The following is a 20859-nucleotide window of genomic DNA, read 5'->3' on the forward strand; positions in this document are numbered from 1 at the left end:
TACCTAAAAATTTACCAATTAATAATGGTAAATAGCTGCCTTGACTCTTTCTCTAGGAGAACGCCTTGCTCTTGGAAAAGTTTTACACCTCAAAATAAAGCAAACTGTCAGCCCATACTCAGGAAATCTCTAAATAACACCTCACAAGCATTAGATGCTTTAATTTTTTTTTAATTAAGTTAGGACCAAACTCTTAAAAATAGAACCACCATTAATTACTTACTGCTCCTGTTTCTCCATCACCTGGGTTATGAGAGATTCCCTGACATATGTTTACATAGCCAGGGTCTCTCCTAGATTGTTGGACAGGTTTGGAAACTATAGACATTATCTTAAGATGCCATCTTGTTGGTCAATATAATCTTTACTTTATTTTTCTCTTTGTGTCTCCTAACGTTTATGCTCTCTTATGCCTGCCAGCCTTCCTATAAAACCATACTGTGGGCCACTTGACTGACCCTTGGGAAGACTCTAACGGCTATACCCTACACCCCTTATCAGCTTGCAGAAGCCAGAGCGGTCATCATCCTTTTTTCCTAACAGCAGTTACAGGCCCTATTTCAGGGGAGAAATACATAGGGAAAGGGTTAACATTAGGCAGGGAGAGATAAGGGACCTTCAGGGAGGCAGACTGCAACTGCAGGTGGGAGGCTAAAGCAGATGGGGTTCTCCCCTTATAAAATCCTTTATGGGCACCAAGGGCATAAGGCAGGGGGATCTAAGTGACACAGGCAATGTAACCCTAAGACAACAGATGCGGGCCCTTGGCTTTACCTTAACCACCTTACACCACTGAGTCAGGGAGCGATAACATATGAATCTGACCACAGACACTCACCCCTTTAAACCAGGAGATGCAATATGGATAAAGGAGTGAAATAACCAAACCCTAAAACCCCCCTGGAGGGGCCCATTCACTGCCATTTTGTCCACCCCTACTGCAGTAAAGGTGGCCAAAATGGGTCCCTGGATTCACTATAGCAGAGTGAAGCTGCCCTCTCGAAACTGGGAGTGTATTCCTGATTCATCAACGCTGTGCAAGCTGACCATAGGAAGAAGCGATCTGCAACTCCCCAGGCTCCAACAGCCTGGAGTCCTGCTAATCTACGTACGGCAAAAGCTTGAGGAATCCACGATCTGGCGAAACGAAAGACTGTCCTTATTTTCTATATCTGTTTCCTTACTCTGATGCACTGTCACGCTTTAGTTCTCACTATTATTGTGATTCTTGCTCTTCTCTTTGCCGTAAGATTGGCCGAGGCTGCCTGGCCAGCTGGAAATGTGGTGAGAGGTTTCTGTTGACACTCACCTTCCTTTTGTGGAAAGGATATTTCATTGGCACTGACATGGGGCAACAATGGCCAATAGAGCCTAGAAAATTAGATCCCCACAAACCTTATAGTAAAACAAAACACCCCAGTCCTACTACTGGGTTTTGGCTTCTCAAGAGCTCAATTATTGGGAAAAACTGTCTTGAGTAGTGGGGAAAAAGTTCATTGTTGTCTCTGTTAAAAACTTAACATGCCTACGCCAAAGATTTTATAACTCAACTACCCGAAAAACCCAACTGTCGGGAGGGACCCCAGATCACCTTGAGCCAGATCCCCACCCCTTCTCTAACTTGTCTCATCTCTGAGAGGCCTGAGACAATGTCACAGCCATCAAATGGCAGGTCCAGGTGGACTATACTAGATATGTGGAAGGACATCCTATATAGTACTTCCCTCAGTCTGGTCAGGGTCATATGTGCTGGAAACTATTCGTCCATCTTTCTTCCTGCTCCCACTTGACAGAGGGAAATATTTGGGAGTCCAAGTGTATAGGGACAGGGAGACTTAAAGGAAGCAGTGTGCCTTACAAATTGGCAATTAAAAAGATGATAAATGGCCTCCTGAGCATATAATCCAGTATTATGGCCCTGCCAACTGGGCAGAGGATGGGTCCTGGGGCTGCTGCACTCCCATTTACATGCTAAACCACATAATCAGACTGCAAGCAGTTGTAGAAATTATAACCAATGAAACTGCCAGAGCTCTTAACTTACTAGCCACGTGGCAAACCAAAGTGCACAAGGCCATCTATCAAAATCGCTTGGCCTTAGATTACCTGCTTTGCTTCTGAGGGAGGTGTTTGTGGAAAACTTAACCTGAGCAACTGCTGCCTACAGAGAGATGATGAGGGAAAAGTCACAGAGGACATCACAGATCAAATGGGAAAGGTTGCTCAAGTCCCAGTCCAGACTTGGAATGGTTGGAAACCCGGGGAATTATTTAGAGGATGGTTTTCAACTCTCAGGGGATTCAAAACCTTCGTGGGAATTACCCTTCTAATTTGGGGAGGGTGCTTAATCTTACCCTGCTTAGCTCCCTTGATTGTACAGTCTGTCTCCAGTCTCACTGAGGCCATGATTTAAAAAGGATGGCCATTCATGTAATAATGCTATAAAAATATAAACCTCTAAACCAAGATGATGCTCTTTGACCCAAAATAGAGGGTTTTGAGCATCAAAGGGGGGAATGTGGTAGGGTGCCCTCCCTAAGGAGAGAAAAAAGAGAGAGAAAAGAAAAAAAAATTCAAGGTAACCTGGCTATGTGCCTACTTCACAACAACCCTCATGACCTTGTAAACTGAGACTACTTAATTTTGTGTGTGTTACCATATATGGGAGACAAAGAAATAGAAAATGTATTTTAAAAAAACAAAAAAAAACTATGCCACGGGATGTTCCTTCGGGGCTCAGTTCTTCTGGTATGAACCCAACTGAGCAGTGCTGACAGGAATAAAGTTGCTTCCTGGAAAGAAAAGTCTCTGTGAGGACTCTGCAAGATTCCTGCTACATTGTATGTTGAGCCACAATGGAAGAAACCTTCAAATAAAACAGAAGGAAGAAATGCACTGAAATAATGCATCAGATAATGTAGGATAGCTGAGAAATCAAAGAAAACAAACTAAAGGGGCAGTGGCTAAAGATGCTTCACTGAAGTGAAAATACTGAACTGAGGAAAAATTGCCAGGTTTTGTAGTCAGCTGATGCTGCTAGTCAGCCAACGCAAACATGTGTTCAAAATAAAAATCTGCTTGCAACAGATTATTTTATTGTTTGGCTTCTTGTTTACCAGATGAAAATGAAATATGTGTATCCATGTGCTATATTTTACCTGGTGGTGAATGGATAGTAGGAGTGTGCAAAATGCTCTGCCGAATTCGCTAATATCAAAAACATCCCTTGACAATTGCAGGATTTGAGAATAAGTCATGCTGGTCCAGAAAACAGTGCAACAGAGCTGTGTTGGAGAGAGTTTTGACATTTGCATACCAAATCACATTTATTAAACCAATGAATGCTCTTTCGCCAGAATGACTACATTTTAAACAGAAATGCCATCACTTTACAAAGCATTGCTTAATTGTCAGTGTACTCCCTTTTAAAAAGCCCTCCTTCCTTTTAGATAGACCGTGTATTTTGTAACTTTTTTGTGACTAGGTAATCATTATATAAACTACATTCTAAATGCATTAGGGATCATTGTTATTGGGAATTTTTTATGTCATAAATACCTCCTGGGTAGCAATTTTTGCAGAAAAGCTCATTTTTAAGACCAAAATTGCTGTTATCTTAGAAACGGTTACCGTGACATGACATCAGGCAAATCAAAGTTAAAATTTTGATTCCAACAACTACTAGCGGTAGGATATATAACAAGTTTCTTATCTTTGTAAGCCTTAGCTTCTTCATTGAGAAATATGACTAGTGATATTTAACTTATATATTTTTTGGAATAAAATAAAATAATTTATGTAACTGTCTATTATAATGACTGGAACAAGATAGTATGCATAACAAATGACAGCTCTTATGTTTGCATGTTTGATATTTCAGCACAATATTAAAAACAAGTACATGCCTACTGATTAGTCCTCAGTGAGCCCAATAGTGAGAGATTTAAAAGTTAAAACTCATTTGCAACAGATAAAGAAATAACTGCACTGAGAAAGAGGCATTAAAGTTTATTTTTTTCATTTTCCTAAATATATATTTCAAGGAAGATAAAAGCCTGAAAGTTATAAATACATCCCTGGGAATTCATACTCTTCCAGCTGATAAATGTGTCTTTTTAAGAGTTTGGTGAAGATTGTTCATTGTATTTTTGTTTTGACGAGAAAATTGTTGCTTCTCATCACACTTGACTGCTTGCAGGGCCCCTGAATAGGAAATTACCAATGCTGAGATTTGTATAACTTAAAGAAAGTATCGGGGCACAGTGCTTGAAAGGACATAACTAATAGAGACATACATCCAGTTAGTATAAGTAATCTTTTGATTTGCATAGTTTTATCTACAGAGTAATTATTTTGTTTCCTATTTCCTCTTTTGCACTCCTTTATAACTACATGCAAGGCACAGACTGAAGGTACAAAGAATTTCAATACCACACTTCTTCAGGACAATGTGCACGTCTTTAAATCTTAAAATAAGCACAAAAATTTCATATTCTATAAAAGAGGAAAAACACTTAAAAGTTCTGGTAGTGTTTAAAAAGGAAAACACGTGCATTTTCTGTTCAATATCAGCTTCTGTTAGTTAAAGCAGCTTCTCTTTTTTTCCCCTCACTCTGAAACTAGCGCCTGCAATTCGTAAAGAATCTAGTGATACTTTTGTAAATGAATCACTATTGCATTCGTACCATTAGCCTCTGAACAGATGTCAGAGTGTAAAGATTGGCTGCCTCTAGATCAAGTTGCTGCTGCCAACTCTCGCGAGCTTTGTCAGTAACAGTTGATTGTAATGTCAGTGCAGTCCAATTTACAGGCTGGAGCAGCAGCTGCATTCTGCATTTCCCTGAAGTATTCCATGACTTTCACTCCTTGCAAACTTTATCATCTTTTGTTGCAGTGAGTCAGGTAAGCTGCTCAGAATTTACGTGTTCGTGTAGAGATGCAACTTGCGGTGAACCTCATTCTGTAGGAGGATTGTTATCCCTTCACTTGTCTGCTGTGCCCCTTTGGTGCTCTGTGGAGGACAGTTTTTGCAAATGGGACAGATGAAGCGAGCCAGCAGACACATGCATCAAATCTGCCTATTATTCAAGGAACGCAAACTGAGTCCATTTAACTGCTGAGAAAATAATGAATTTATTCAACTTTGTGTAAAGGACCGCAGCACTTGTGGAATCACTGTGATGTATGTTCTCAGGGCAGAGGGAAATATTTTTATGCTCTATTTTGCCCTTAAAAGCATGATTTAGTGAATCTCTCCTGAAAAGGGTAATAAAAATGGTCTTTGACCTGTCTTAGTCTATTTTTTTTTCTTTTTTTCTTTTTTAAGTGGAATGAAATGAATAGTCCTCTTATTGTCTGGCTTGACAGGGTACTTTTCTTAATCAACATTTTGTCATCTGAAACTTTACCAGTATCAAACTGGCAAAGAATGAGGTGTAAGTTTCTTGTATCTAAAAGAAAATTCTGTTTTCTAATTTCATTTACGAACTCCCCCCACCTTTGTCCTGTTTGTCCTCTTTTTTTTTTAATATGTGCATTTAAAGTATAGCAAAATATTGGAAATTTTCTATTATTACTATTATTATGGAAACAATTAGAAATATAGATTTTCTATTCATCCTGTCGTCTGGCAAATCTACTCTTATTTTGATGATATCAGTACTTATTTAATCAGAGTATTGAACATTGAGTGTAATATGTATGAATGATAAAAGTAAACTGAAATGTGAACAAAATTATTTCATTGTTTAGGATTTCCATATATAATTTCCTTTTATTTCAAGAGTAGGCCTTCCCAATCTTTATGAGTGTATAACATAGTAATAAACTCAACCAGAAGTTTCTATCCCTAGTCTATGTAATATCTTCCATAATATAAACTATCTCATACTGATGGTAAGCTTAATTATATTTCATTTATGTAAATAGGAACTTTCTTAAGGATGAACATGAGTTTTTAAATGTCTTTATACTTTAAATGAAGATCTTCAGAAATTCTCTGTGATTTTGAAATAACATTATCTTTGAATGACAAATAAAATTTCTAATTGGATTTGCAAAGTTGTTTTATTCTCCTAGATTTGTTGTTCTTTCGTTGTTTTTTGTTTTTAATGCTCTGCTTCTTTAACCTTAAGAAACTGCTTGAGATCTATTCCACATTTCAGTTTTTGAAATATAAGTTAATAATATCTTAGCAAGTCACATCTTGTTTATAAATTTAGTTTCTGCTTTGAGTCGTTTTTTGATAAAAATTAATAACATGTTTAAATTACATGTTGTCTTCATACTGATGCTTTCATGCCAAAATCTGCTTATTCTTAGAAACTGAACTGTACAGGATGTTAGAGAATTATAGTTGAATAGATGTCAACCTAAGACCAGACTCAACTTTCAAAGAAGACCCAAGTTATCTCTCTAATATTAAATGTTTGATTTATTCACACAAGGAAGACTTTGTGAATATTCTTCCGAGTTGAGGAGAGATACATATCTTAACATTTCTAATACGTAACATCGTGTCTTCTATCTGTACACATTCTTTTATTGCCAAGATATCAGAAAGATCCCTGAAAGGCAGTGGTAGAGTCTATTATAAACAGACTTCCTCAATTGCCCACTTCAGATAGCCTGCAACAAAACAAGCTTTTTAGGTTTGGTATAAAGGTTTAACTGTCTTACTTTGGCCAAATACATCTTAGAGACTCTTGTTCTAGATCATATCATCTAGATGTCTCCTGCCCGACTATTTTAAGAAGCTTTATTTATTTTTTTTTAATTTTTTTTTTCAACGTTTATTTTATTTTTGGGACAGAGAGAGACAGAGCATGAACGGGGGAGGGGCAGAGAGAGAGGGAGACACAGAATCGGAAACAGGCTCCAGGCTCTGAGCCATCAGCCCAGAGCCTGACGCGGGGCTCGAACTCACGGACCGCGAGATCGTGACCTGGCTGAAGTCGGACGCCCAACCGACTGCGCCACCCAGGCGCCCCAAGAAGCTTTATTTTTATATAGAAATACATATTATACTGTTTTTAAAAACGGAAATTACACTCAGAGAAAACTGTTATCAATATTTGCTTGACCGTGGGTGGCCAATTATTTTGAAAATGTGTTTGATAATCAACTATGGCAAATTTATGGCAAATAAATAGCTCTTTCTATCAATCGTTTTACACCCATATCTTATAGCATAACATATTTCTTTTTTTTTTAATTTTTTTCAACGTTTTTTATTTATTTTTGGGACAGAGAGAGACAGAGCATGAACGGGGGAGGGGCAGAGAGAGAGGGAGGCACAGAATCAGAAACAGGCTCAAGGCTCCGAGCCATCAGCCCAGAGCCTGACGCAGGGCTCGAACTCGCAGACCGCGAGATCGTGACCTGGCTGAAGTCGGACGCTTAACCGACTGCGCCACCCAGGCGCCCCTAGCATAACATATTTCTTAAAACTGATGCTTTCAAAATTAAATCAAAAATCCAAAAAAAATGTATTTTTGCCTTTTTTTATTTTTCAAAGTTTTACTATTCAAAGTTTAGAATATTTTCCAAAGATGGCCAGTACATTTTGATATCCTAGAGCACTTGATATCCTTAGAATACTATAGTCTTAAATATATTTCAGCTTTTTCCTCTTCCCACTTCCATCATTCAATTTCTTTTTCAATTCCAAACAAAAACTCCTGCCTTTCTTTCAAAAACTATGACAGTAAGTTAAGTGATCTAAATTTAGATATTCAGTTGTTCTTGGTATGAAAATTTTCCCTATTCTTTATAGTAAACGTGTTATGTATTCTCAGAGTTTAAATTGTTTATTTAGTGTGACATTAGCCAATTTGCACTAGAATTTATTGAAGAAAATGGTTTAATTATTAATAAAGATTTAGATATATATGGGGTGACTGGGTGGCTCAGCTGGTTAAGTGACCAACTTCGGCTCAAGTCACGATCTCACAGTCTGTGAGTTCGAACCCCACATGGGGCTCTGTGCTGACTCTTGGAGCCTGGAACCTGCTTCAGATTCTGTGCCTGTCTCTTTCTGCCCCTCCCCACCCCTCTCTATCAAAAATGAATAAACATCAATTTGGTTAAAAAATAAAGATTTAGACATACAAACTAATAAAATTTTCTTAGTCTCCTTTATTTATCTTTTGATTATTTAATCATGTGATAGCATATACTAAAAATACAAATATCTCTTAGTAGTAAAACTACAGAGAAACCTGTTAGACTAGAGAATACCAGATTATGAAAATGCTTATTTAAATAAGTGCTGCGGCTAAATATAAAAATATTAGCCTACACTAACAATGAGTATGTGAGCACATGATATTTTTGTATTAAAGTCTAGATTTCATAATATGGTGTATAAACATTCCAACAGGTAGCATGATAGTGAGTTGGAATTATATTGCCATTCTTGCAGTGAACACATGCTTACAATGAATTTTTTGAATGTTCCTAATTACATTATTTATAAGATGATGACTCACAGATAATGGTTGAAAAAGCAAGCTTAGTTATTATTTGGATGAATCATACTATACAACATTAACACCTATTCAGCACAAATATAAATAAAACCATATAAGAAACAGTTATGTAAATCAAGCTAAGTGGCATGGGAATGATATGACAACCTTTTAACTGTTATAGTAGATATTTTTTTTAAATAGTCAAGGAAGATTATTGCATATATTAATTACATGCAAAAACAAAACATTTCGGTGGTATTATACTTGCTGTGCAATAAAATTAATAAACTGTACAACAAATGTTTGAAAAGTATCAGAGACCAAAAATTATTAGCATTAGGTGTTTTGTTAATAAATGCAAAATAATATTTATATAAAACCAAGAAAAAAGCCCAGACAATCTCTGCTTCAGACTCAGAAGAACATAGCTTGAGCCAGGCCACAGGGAGGAATGAAGCCAACCAGAGATGCTGCAATTAATCTATTGAAATGCAGCTTAAAGTAAACCCACTTGGTATCTTAATTCTTTTTTCCTTCCCAAACAGGTTTTTAAAAAAGAAAAAAAAATCCATTGCAGCATTTTGTTCTCCAAATGTCACTGAAATTTATTTAAAAGAAAGGGCTTAGAAATTATCAAAAGGAAAAAAAAAAAAAAGACTGTGGTAGCCATGCCTCTAAAACTCCTAAACTGTCAGAAATATAAAATCTCATTAGCAACTGTCAAGTCTACAGGAAACTTTACATTATTATTACATTATCATAATAGCGTGAGATTATAATATAATATAATCATAAATAATATAAATATTATATCATAGTATAGAAATATAATAATATAGAAATAGTATTAAGATATTATATACTTCAATAATATATTTCAATGGTCTTAACACAGATTCAATTGTATCAAATTTGAGAACATAAAATAATTTCACATTTTGATTTTTTAAAACTTGATTATCATAAGAATAATCATTATATATAGACATATATGTAAAAATATGCATATACTTATGGACATTGAAAGAATAAGATCTACATGTATAGCTATATAGATATAGACAGAGGCAGAGATAGAGATAAAGAGATCTATAAGTACACTGAACAAAATACTGTATACAATTGATCAATTTAGATCTTTTGGGGGGCTCAAGAAATACTTTTTGATCACTAGCTGCACTATTAGCAGTGGTAAATGAGGTTGATTTAAAATGTGAAAATTATAACTCTGGCACAGTTTTCAGGATGATGCCTTCTTCTCTGCCTTCTGAGATAATCTAAATTAAACACACACACACACACACACACACACACACACACGCTAATACAATTTCTCAATGCTCACATGATTAGCTTCTTAGACACAGATTGTTTTACAATTATAATACCAAAAATAATAAAGAAAAAAATTTTGCACATTTATGGACCTTTGTTATTATTGTGTGGATGGAGTCAGTGTTTGTATTTGACCGTTTTAATCAGGTCTTCTTTCAATTATATAAAGATGGTAGTTTTTTTTTTATTGATATGGGCATTACATTTTTGTGTCCCTCTTTGTCATTTAGAGTTTCAGAATCTGAGTTTTAAATTTTATTAATTTCAAAGAAATTCAAGTGTGAATTATGAAATTTTAATAAAACTTTGATTTCCATAAGCAATCTCTTCATGTCATCAATAAATATTTTTTAAATGTCAAATATTGCTTTTTCTTCTACCTTTTCCAGTAATTTCTGAGCATTAGTTCTCTTAATTTCACTAATTTTGTCCACTATCAAAATGCAACTAATCTGATCATGTCAACATATTTATCATCACAAGTTGTTAATCAATTAACAAATAATAGATGTGCATTGAGTAATACCTGAGTGTTAAATTCCTTCAAACTATCTCCTCCCACAGGATATATTATCAGCTACTGGTTCTCTCTATTGACATTGTAATTCAGGTATAGAGAAGGAATTTCTTCGTTATTCACTTTCCAGAACTTGTGTGTTATACGTCTGCAGCCTTCTCTTCCAGTTTTACCCATAGTTCTTTATAGGAGTCACAGATGTGTTCGTTTTCACAATTTTTAAGATAAATGACAACTGCTGTATTTTTGTTACTTAGTATTCTATGAACAGATTGTTCAAATTCTCTTCTGAATTGTGTAGAGGAAGAAACCATGAGGCAGAAAGGACCACAGAAGGGACCATGGAAACAGAAAAATACAATAACAGAAGTCTAAGCTGGCCATGAATAGAACAGTGCGTATTTCAGAAAATACACAAGCTTGTATTTCCTCCTCTAACCAAGGTAGAAATTATATCTGTCATAAATTGACTACTACTTAATTCCACTTTTGGTGGGTCTGTGTATGGTGGAGAAATATATATATATATGCCTGGGACAAACTTCCTCTTGAAAATATTAAATCTTCTAGGGTGCCCAGGTGGCTCAGTTAGTTAAGCCTCCGACTTTGGCTCAGGTCATGATCTCACGTTTCTTGAGTTCAAGCCCCACTTCAGGCCCCTGTGCTGACAGACCCGGAGACTGCTTTGGATTCTGTGTCTCCTTCTCTCTCTACCCCTCCCCCACTAGTGCTCTATTTTTCTCTGCCTCTCTCTCTCTCAAAACTAAACAAACACTAAAAACATTTAAATACTAAATCTTCTTTGCAGACACTTGATAATGAATCTTTCCAAAGTGAAATGATTTCTGCTTTTCCATTCCACTTATTTCTATTCTAAATTGAAAACTGAAATATCTCCAAGCATTTTCTGTTTTTTTTTTTTTATAAAACCTTAATAGTGGTAGCAGATTTATTAGTTTTCATAATTGGTAGGGTTAATTATAACTACTGTGTTTTAATTAATTATCATAAATAAAATATAATACTTGATGCATGAGGCTTTTAAAACTCCCTAATCACCTCTCTTTCAGAAATCAATATGCAGAGCAAGGGTACAATCATAAGCATCCAATTTCTCTTGCGGTTTCTTCTGCTCTGGGTGCTCATTGGGAAGTCACACACGGAAGAAGACATCATAATTACAACCAAGAATGGAAAAGTCAGAGGGATGAACTTGCCAGTTCTTGATGGCACGGTGACAGCCTTTCTGGGAATTCCCTATGCACAGCCACCTCTTGGTAGACTTCGATTCAAAAAGCCACAATTCTTGACCAAGTGGTCCGATATTTGGAATGCCACAAAATATGCAAATTCTTGCTATCAGAATGCAGATCAAAGTTTCCCAGGCTTCCCTGGATCAGAGATGTGGAACCCAAACACTGATCTCAGTGAAGACTGTTTATACCTGAATGTGTGGATTCCAACACCTAAACCAAAAAATGCTACTGTAATGATATGGATCTATGGTGGTGGTTTTCAAACCGGAACATCATCTTTACCTGTTTATGATGGCAAGTTTCTGGCTCGGGTTGAAAGAGTTATTGTAGTTTCAATGAACTATAGGGTGGGTGCCCTAGGATTCTTAGCTTTACCAGGAAATCCTGAGGTACCAGGGAACATGGGCTTATTTGATCAACAGTTGGCACTACAGTGGGTCCAAAAAAATATAGCAGCCTTTGGTGGAAATCCTAAAAGTGTAACTCTCTTTGGAGAAAGTGCAGGGGCGGGTTCAGTTAGCCTTCATTTACTTTCTCCTAGAAGCCAGCCATTGTTTACCAGAGCCATTCTGCAAAGTGGATCCTCTAATGCCCCTTGGGCAGTAATGTCTCTGGATGAAGCCAAGAACAGAACACTGACCTTAGCTAAATTTATTGGTTGCTCTAAAGAAAATGACACAGAGATAATCAAATGCCTTCGAAACAAAGATCCCCAGGAAATTCTACTGAATGAACTATTGGTTGTCCCCTCTGATACTCTTTTATCTGTAAACTTTGGTCCAGTCGTGGATGGTGATTTTCTCACTGATATGCCAGACACACTACTCCAACTTGGACAGTTCAAAAAAACCCAGATCTTGGTGGGTGTTAATAAAGATGAAGGGACAGCATTTTTAGTATATGGTGCTCCTGGTTTCAGCAAAGATAATGACAGTATCATAACTAGAAAAGAATTTCAAGAAGGTTTAAAAATATATTTTCCAGGAGTGAGTGAATTTGGAAGGGAAGCGATTCTTTTTTATTATGTGGACTTGTTAGATGATCAGAGAGCTGAAAAGTACCGTGAGGCCTTGGATGATGTTCTTGGAGATTACAATATCATATGCCCTGCATTGGAGTTCACCACAAAATTCTCAGAATTGGGAAATAATGCCTTTTTCTACTATTTTGAACACCGATCTTCCCAACTTCCTTGGCCAGAATGGATGGGAGTGATGCATGGTTATGAAATTGAGTTTGTCTTTGGTTTGCCTCTGGAAAGAAGAGTTAATTACACAAGAGCTGAGGAAATTTTGAGCAGATCCATCATGAACTACTGGGCAAATTTTGCAAAATATGGGTAAGTGTTGATTTTTGGAATTGTTTTGATTGTGATTGCTTTTGCTTAACTCTGCTTGCTCTGTGGTGTAGACTTCATTAAAGGCACAGACATGTTTTAGTTTTTTATTCTTTTTGTACCATAAGCTAGTTTTGGTTTTTATTATGTAATGAATTTTAATTTCTTGCATCAGGGTACTTAACATAAATCATCAAATGACTTTTACAAAAAAAAAAAACATTTTCTGATTTCATTTCCAAAATACTGTGAAGTACTTCAGTAATACTAGCCAAAGTTTGTATGGAAGTGGATGTTTACCTTGAAAACTAAAGCTCTTGTGACCATACTCTTGAACCTGAAATGTATAATGTTTACAGGTTTAGGGAAGAGCAGGAATATATCTTCTCTTCATGCTTCTAAGCAGAGGTAGTGAAAAAACACATTCCTGATCAGGAAAATCAAAGGGCAAGATGGTGATGGAGTTGGCCCTCAGATTACTCCAAATACAAATGCAGAGTTTGGCATTTTATCAATTTTTCCCCTACTAGGTTTGTTCAGAGTTTTCAAGTGATCTGTATTGGACAAGGGCGTCTACAAGGGTCCCCATGTTTAGCTAAGCTGTTTTGCATTTGAGCAGTCATATAGCTAACATTAGATAACCAGACATATGACAAAAGAACCCATTTTTCCTCATCTGTTATAAATATTGTGATATTATATCCTCAAGAATCAGAAGAAAATAATCTGTTCACATGTATTTTCTAATTTGTGTATTTCTCAAATGTATCAATGCATGTGCATTGATATAAGGTTTTTTTTGTAATCCTAAAAAGAATTTTATATATTGGGATACCTTGTATCCATGGGAAGAACAAAACAAATAAAAATTTGAGCACCTATGTTTAAAAGAAATACTTATAGACACACAAATTGATGGATGTGCTAATCCAATCTGTCATAATATCTTTTATAACTGAAAAAATGTTGATACTAGTATTATTGCATTCCGGTTTTCTTTTCCAACCTCCATTTGAAATTCATTGTACTTCATGTCACTATATATATATATATATACATATATATATATATATATATATATATATATATATCTTTCTACAAAGGACTTGTATAATATAATTCTTCTCAAAACTTTTTAATGCTTATCCACTGTGTCTAAAGCTAAAATTCTATCTTTCATTAAGAGGCTTTTATAATCTTACTGCAAGCCATATTCCCCAACAATATCTGGCTTCTTGGCAGGGCAGTTATCTCATGAATGCCAAAGATTTCAAGCTTAATACACCTTAGAGCCTTGCTCTTGCTCTGCGCCCTGTTTAAAATGTCTACCTTTCCTTTTAATGACACACGTCCCACTCTTTTTTTGAAGATCCTGAGCACCCACATGTTTCACCAAGCATATCTTTAATTCTTAAAGTTATAATTGCTTTGGACCTCTTTTCACTCTCCACAGAAGTGATTGACTGTAATTTGTCTCTGTGCTATTTTTCATCATATGCTGAGCCTCCTAACCTAGACTAAACAGGCTTCTGAAAAGAGAAACTGGTTTTACTGGATGCCCACTCATTAGAGTTACTGCCATTGGTATATAACATATTCATCAAATATTTGGCTATCCAATGTTATCCAATGATTGAGCAAAAATAGGTACAGGCTAGAATGAGTAAAAAAAAAAAAAAAAAAAAAAAAAATATATATATATATATATATATATATATATATATATATATATATATGATTTGTGGGCTATTAATTTACCTGTAGTTGTGCAATATCTTTTGCCTTCTCAACATCAAATTTCTGCTGAAGAAGGATCATCATTACTGGAGAAGCATTAGAATTATTTCTATCTCATTTTGTTCTCTGCCTAAAGGCTATGCCCATATTAAATCATTTTAATGTTTTAAATTCTTTCTTATAATTCTAGAGATTGTAAGGAATTTAAGGAGATATATTTCTTAAGATTATTGATGGGCCTGTAATTTTTAAAGGACTTTATATTTTGCATATTGAAATTACCAGAAAATTTGTATTTTCTCATGTCACAATGGAGAACACTGAGAATCTGATGTGGAATATATCTTGACACACAGATAGCAAGAGTTCCACGAAGAGAATCTTTGACACTTAATAGAATATATTGTTTAATCCCAATCTACTTCTATTATTAATATATTTTAATGAGAAATATATGAAGGTTAACACATTTCAATCATAAAGACAAGTTCATATAAGTAAGATTTTAAGCCATAAAGATTAAAGTAAACTTTTCAGTGTAGTTTAGCTGACACATGATGTCATTTCAGTTAGGGAGTGTCTTTACAGTTCATATTCACACAGTTGAACAGAAATAATAATACTTCATACATGCTAACAGTTAACTTGATGGCAAACATAATGTTAATCTCCTGGTATAAATTGCCTTTTTTCAAAGTATATCTATGAATAAATATAAAAGTTTAAAATAGTTAAGTAAACTCCAAAGGAAACAAAGTTGGCAAATACACAGTTTGTAAATCCGTCCACATCTATCTTACCACAAACATGATGTTCTAACTCTGGTTTTCAATGCTGGGAGATTAATCCTCTACCCTCTCATGCTCTCACCGCCCCTCCCCCCCCCCCACTTGGGAATATTCAATAATGTCTGGAACTGTATTTGAGTGTCACAACTGGGAGTGGGGGTAATGCTGGCAAGGAAGAAGCCAGGGATGCTCCTACACTTCCAGCAAAGCACAGAACAGCTCCCACAACAAAGAATTAACTATTCATTCCCAAAGTGAATGATTCCAAGATTGAGAAACTACAGGTTTCTACTTCTTCATAACCCAAAAACAATGCATTAAGAAAATAAAAAAAGTAGAAGTAGGAGTTGTAATAATTCTTCAGAAAAACAAGGTATCAAGTTCATGGCTCAGAAAATGTTTTAACAAATTTAACAAATAATGTCTAGTATATATTGTACTGTTTGTTATAATTAAATTCAAAATAATTTTGAATTGTTCTATGTGATTTTTTATGTTGCCAATGGGTCATTTAGTAGACTGTTATTTAACCTCCAAGTATTTGGATAATTTCTATATATTTCGTTGTTGATTTCCAATTTAGTTCCATTCTGGTGAGAGACAATACTCTAAGATTTTTCCCTGTGAAATATATTAAGAACTATTTTAGGACCCAGTATATGACTATATGGATGATTATTTTATGTGCTCTTTAGTTTACTTGGTATGATTCGTTCCATAAATTAATTAGTTCACAATTGCTCAGGTCTTCTAATACTCTTCCTAATAATTTTGTCTACTTGCTTCAAATGCTGAGAGAGGGGTATTAGCATCTTCAATTGTAATTGTGGTGTTACTCATTTCTCCATTTTGCCCTCCTAATTTCTTTTAGTATTTTAAAGCTATGCTGTTAATTTCTATGCATAGTTAGAATTATGTAGTCCTGATTAATTGGCTGTTTTACCATTATGAAATGTCTCTTCATCCTGAAGTTGGCTTTGCCTAATATTAAGATAGACAGGTCAAGGTTCCTATACTTATGTTTGCATGTTTTGTTCTATCCTTTTCTTCCACTTACATTTTTAAAGAAATCTTCCTTACAATTGGTGTGATTAATCCACCAATTATTTTACCCTAATTGAAAGTTTTTTTTTTCAATTTAGTTTTTATATAGACATTTTAATTTGCCTTTAATATGTTTTCCAGTGGTTGCTTTAGGGCTAACAATTGTGTCTTTAACTTATGAAAGTCAACTTAGAGTTAATATCGAAACATTTTTCATTTTGCAACTGGCATTTCCCACTTTCTTCACAATTCATGCTTCCCATTTTCTTTTTTTTTTATTTTTTATATATGAAATTTATTGACAAATTGGTTTCCATACAACACCCAGTGCTCATGCTTCCCATTTTCTATTTTCACCCTTACTACCTCACAAAGTCAGGAGACTAACAATATCATTTCATGCATTCTTGATGTTTTTCAATATTGCTGCCACATGTTTAGGCAATGTGTAATATAAAATCTCTCCTAAAATCTTATTCACTTTAACCATAAGTTATATTTATGTAAATTTATGGGAAAAAAGAAAACAATATTTTGTATTTACCCACAGACTTGTCATTTCCAATGTTCTTTCTTCTTACCTGTGGATTCTAGTTTTCATCTGGTATCATTTCCCTTCATGGTGAAGAACATTCTTTAGGATTTCTCATTGTGTACATTGGCTAGTTACAAATTTTGTCTGTTTTCTTTTATATGAAAATGTCTTTATTTTACCTGAATGGAAGGATTTTTTTTTAGGAATATAGAATTCTGAGTTGATCTTTTTTTCCTTCTCTTTCATCAGTTTAAAGATGTGTTCCGTAATGTTTTTATCTCTCTAGTTCTGATGTGAAGCTTTTACTCATATGATTTTCTCCCTGTATGCAATATCTGCTTTTTCACCCCTCTGGTTGATTTCAAAATTTTCTCTTTATCTTTGGTTTTCAATAGTTCATTCATGACGTTTCCAAGTATGAATTTTTTTTTTTATCTCGAGTTTACTAAGATTCTTCTTGTTGACTTTTAATGTCATATTTGAGATATTTTGGGTCAGTATTTCATCAAATATTCTTTTTGTCTCCTCATTCTCATCTCCTTCTCAAACTCCATTTATACATACACTAGGTTGTTTAATATTATTCCACAGGTGACTAAATTTGTTTCTTTTCTTCAATTTTTCTTCTGTTTTTCAAATTAAATAATTTTTATTGATTTTTTTGCAAGCTCACTGACCCTTCTGCCTTCTCCAATTTGTAGCTGAATGAATCCCATGAATTTTTTATTTTACTTTAGTTTTCAGATAAAAATTTCCTTTTTAAAAAATACTTACATTTCTTTGCCAAGAGTCCCTCCCCATCTCCTACATAAAACATATTATTTTTTAAGTTCTTAAACATACTTAAAATAACTTAAGGTTTTGTTTGTTCATATAATAACAGGGTTCAGTTTCTATTTTTCTATGTCTTTACATGCTTAGTAATTTTCAAGTTTATACTAGACTTTGTGGATTATATGCAGCAAAAATTCTATATTATTTTAACCTTCTCCGAAGAATGTATGCTTCCACTGAAGAATGTTTTTTTTCTATTTTACCAGGCCATTCAATTAAAGGATGTATATAGAATTGAATTTTTCTCAAATGTGTAATCAGCATGGTTTTATATTTTGTTCAAATGGATCCAGGGAAGGTCAAAGATATTTTATAGATCCTCCAACTTGGCAGGACTTAAACTCGAAAGTCTGTGTTCACTGAGGGCTTTGGGGGTAGTTGGTTTAATAGTCTGTCAGGGTGGGGATACACTAGGTCTTATTGTATTCTGTACTTCTAAGGCATGACCATCCGTCCAGCTGGACACTGAACATTAAAGAGGTATTAATGAGATGTAAATTAAGTACTGACAACTTGACGATAGTTATTAACTTTCCAACTTTTCCATCTCTTTCCTGCTCTTAGCTCTGCAGCATCTTGTCTCTGGTCAGCCCCTTTATACTCTCATCCAATATATATATTTAGTCCAGGCCTGAGTCAAAGATCTGTAGAGAACCCCTGAAGAAAATTTGAGCCTTCCTTCCTTCTTTCTGGAGTCCTGCTCCACAGATTCTAGCTCCTTCTATATCCAGGAACTCTTATTTCTGTCTCTTGACCTTAGTGAAGTCGCTCTACTGCTTAGGCTTAAGCTCCCTGCATCTTGGATAAGAAATTATGCTCTTGTGGGGTGCCTGGGTGGCTCAGTCAGTTAAGCATCCAACTTCAGCTCAGGTCATGACCTCACAGCCATGAGTTCGAGCCCCATGTCGGGCTCTGTGCTGACAGCTCAGAGCCTGGAGCCTGCTTTGGACTGTGTCTCCCTCTCTCTCTGACCCTCCCCCATTTATGCTCTGTCTCTCTCTGTCTCAAAAATAAATAAACATTAAAAAAAAAAGAAATTATGCTCTTGTGAGTAACCACGGTAAACATGGGCTCACCTTGGAGTTCCCTTCTCTCATATAACACAGACTTCTACTGCCTATTACCTGGTTCCTGAAACTCATTGCCATTTTTCATTTGTTTGTTTGTTTTTGTTTGTTTTTTTTATATAGTATTAAAATTGTTTATGGTGGGAAGGCTAATTCAGTTTAAATCACTCCATCATGGATGAAGATGAAAGCCCAAACTACTCCCATTTGTATTTTGAGGGTACTCTAACCTTTATATTTTTCATTCCCTTATATGAAGTGCATTTTTTGCAGTTACTTTAGAATATTTACCAATTTCCAATACATATGAAAGCTTTTGTCACTTACTTCTTGGCAAAAATAAGAAAACATTCTTTGGTAGCACTAAATTGTATTCAAATATGGTATCCTTAGTTGTAGCGTTTTAAATTCCTTATAAAACAGAAGCCACGATATCATGTAAGACTTTGTTAACCACTTATATGTACTTTGCTTGCTCCTGCTTTTCCCTCAGTCCGATCTCTGAAAATGAATTTAAAACCGTACCCAAATAGCACACGGGCCCGTATGTGCATTACATCCAATATTCTGTGCTAATATATGTTGAAATATCAATTCACATATTTATCCATCAATCATTCGTCCACGTAATAACTTGATGGTCAAGGAATTAAATTAAGCAGCACTTAATGACATCCATTCAGCACTATCCCAATTATGCAGGAAACTGGTGAAATCAAACTTAATTTACCAGGGAGGCCAGAACAGCTAAAGAGAGTAAATAGCCAAAACGTAATTAGTAGCATAATGTAAGATAGAGTAGGATCATTATTCCAGGACCCCTCCAGTTGTTTCCTACTGTTTCAGAGCATCTTTTGTTTACTGTAGGCTCCCAGGTGCTATATCCAGAGCACCTCCAGTGTGCAACTTCAAGGGGAGACATTCACAGTGTAGCTACACAGTCTTCCCAATTGTATGTGACAGGTCTGACGTGTCCAGTGGCAATCTTTCTACAGATCTTGTGTTTCTATCACTTTAGGCAAATTACTTAGAATTCCTTACTTCTCCTTATCTATAAAATGGGCATATAAATATACTTCCTTCACTGACATATTTAAATATTACCTTCTCATTTGCAGGGAATTGCATTCCTCCTTCCCGCTAAAAAAATTAATCCCCCGTTCCCCACCAGTCATAAACTACTCCAATCTATCCTTATCTAAAATCAAACTTGCCTTCCCCCCAAAGTGTACAATTGTTTGACATCCCAGTTCCACATTAACTAATCAGTTCAGTTTCAAACAAATAAACTGCAAAATCAAGGCAGCTAACTTCCTTCTGTCTTTTTGTTGATAATTCGTTTATTCAGAATCCCTCTAAAGTGGTTAATGTTTCCTAACACACTTTTGCCAGAAATAAATATTATGGCACAAAACACTTTTCCTTTGTACTATTTTGATATCGTGAAACAAAAAAAAAATTACTTAACAAAATATTTGTAACTTCACATAAGCTTATCCACTGCTACTCTCATGTATTTTATTTATTTATTATTTAGTCTCTTACACCATAAGAAACTTTATCGCACATGAACAATTAATTATATGGGAACAAAAATGTAATACTAAACTTTCAATCCCATGATTCACTTATCTATTAAAAATAAATAAGAACTGTTCTTGTTTTCTCTACTGGGAAGTAGGTGTGATTAAATTAAACGCTAAGCCATAATTTCTTAGTGCCCAACAATTTAAAAAAAAATTTTTTTTTCAACGTTTATTTATTTTTTGGGGGACAGAGAGAGACAGAGCATGAACGGGGGAGGGGCAGAGAGAGAGAGGGAGACACAGAATCAGAAACAGGCTCCAGGCTCTGAGCCATCAGCCCAGAGCCTGACGCGGGGCTCGAACTCACGGACCGCGAGATCATGACCTGGCTGAAGTCGGACGCTTAACCGACT

General features: G+C 35.3%; 1 protein-coding gene across 3 annotated transcripts in view; it reads left to right on the top strand.

Moving 5' to 3' along the window:
* The first annotated feature begins 4756 nt into the window (after positions 1-4756).
* The window catches only part of BCHE (butyrylcholinesterase), a 65260-nt gene continuing 49157 nt past the window's right edge, over positions 4757-20859 (top strand). The window contains exons 1-3 of one of the 3 annotated variants that reach the window (XM_045036321.1): positions 4757-4902; positions 10625-10766; positions 11394-12918. In XM_045036321.1, coding sequence (XP_044892256.1) covers positions 10706-10766; positions 11394-12918 — 1586 coding nt within the window. In that variant the 5' untranslated portion in view covers positions 4757-4902; positions 10625-10705. 3 annotated transcript variants of the gene reach the window in all.

The sequence above is a fragment of the Felis catus genome, chromosome C2 (assembly GCF_018350175.1).
Source record: "Felis catus isolate Fca126 chromosome C2, F.catus_Fca126_mat1.0, whole genome shotgun sequence".
Taxonomy (NCBI): domain Eukaryota; kingdom Metazoa; phylum Chordata; class Mammalia; order Carnivora; family Felidae; genus Felis; species Felis catus.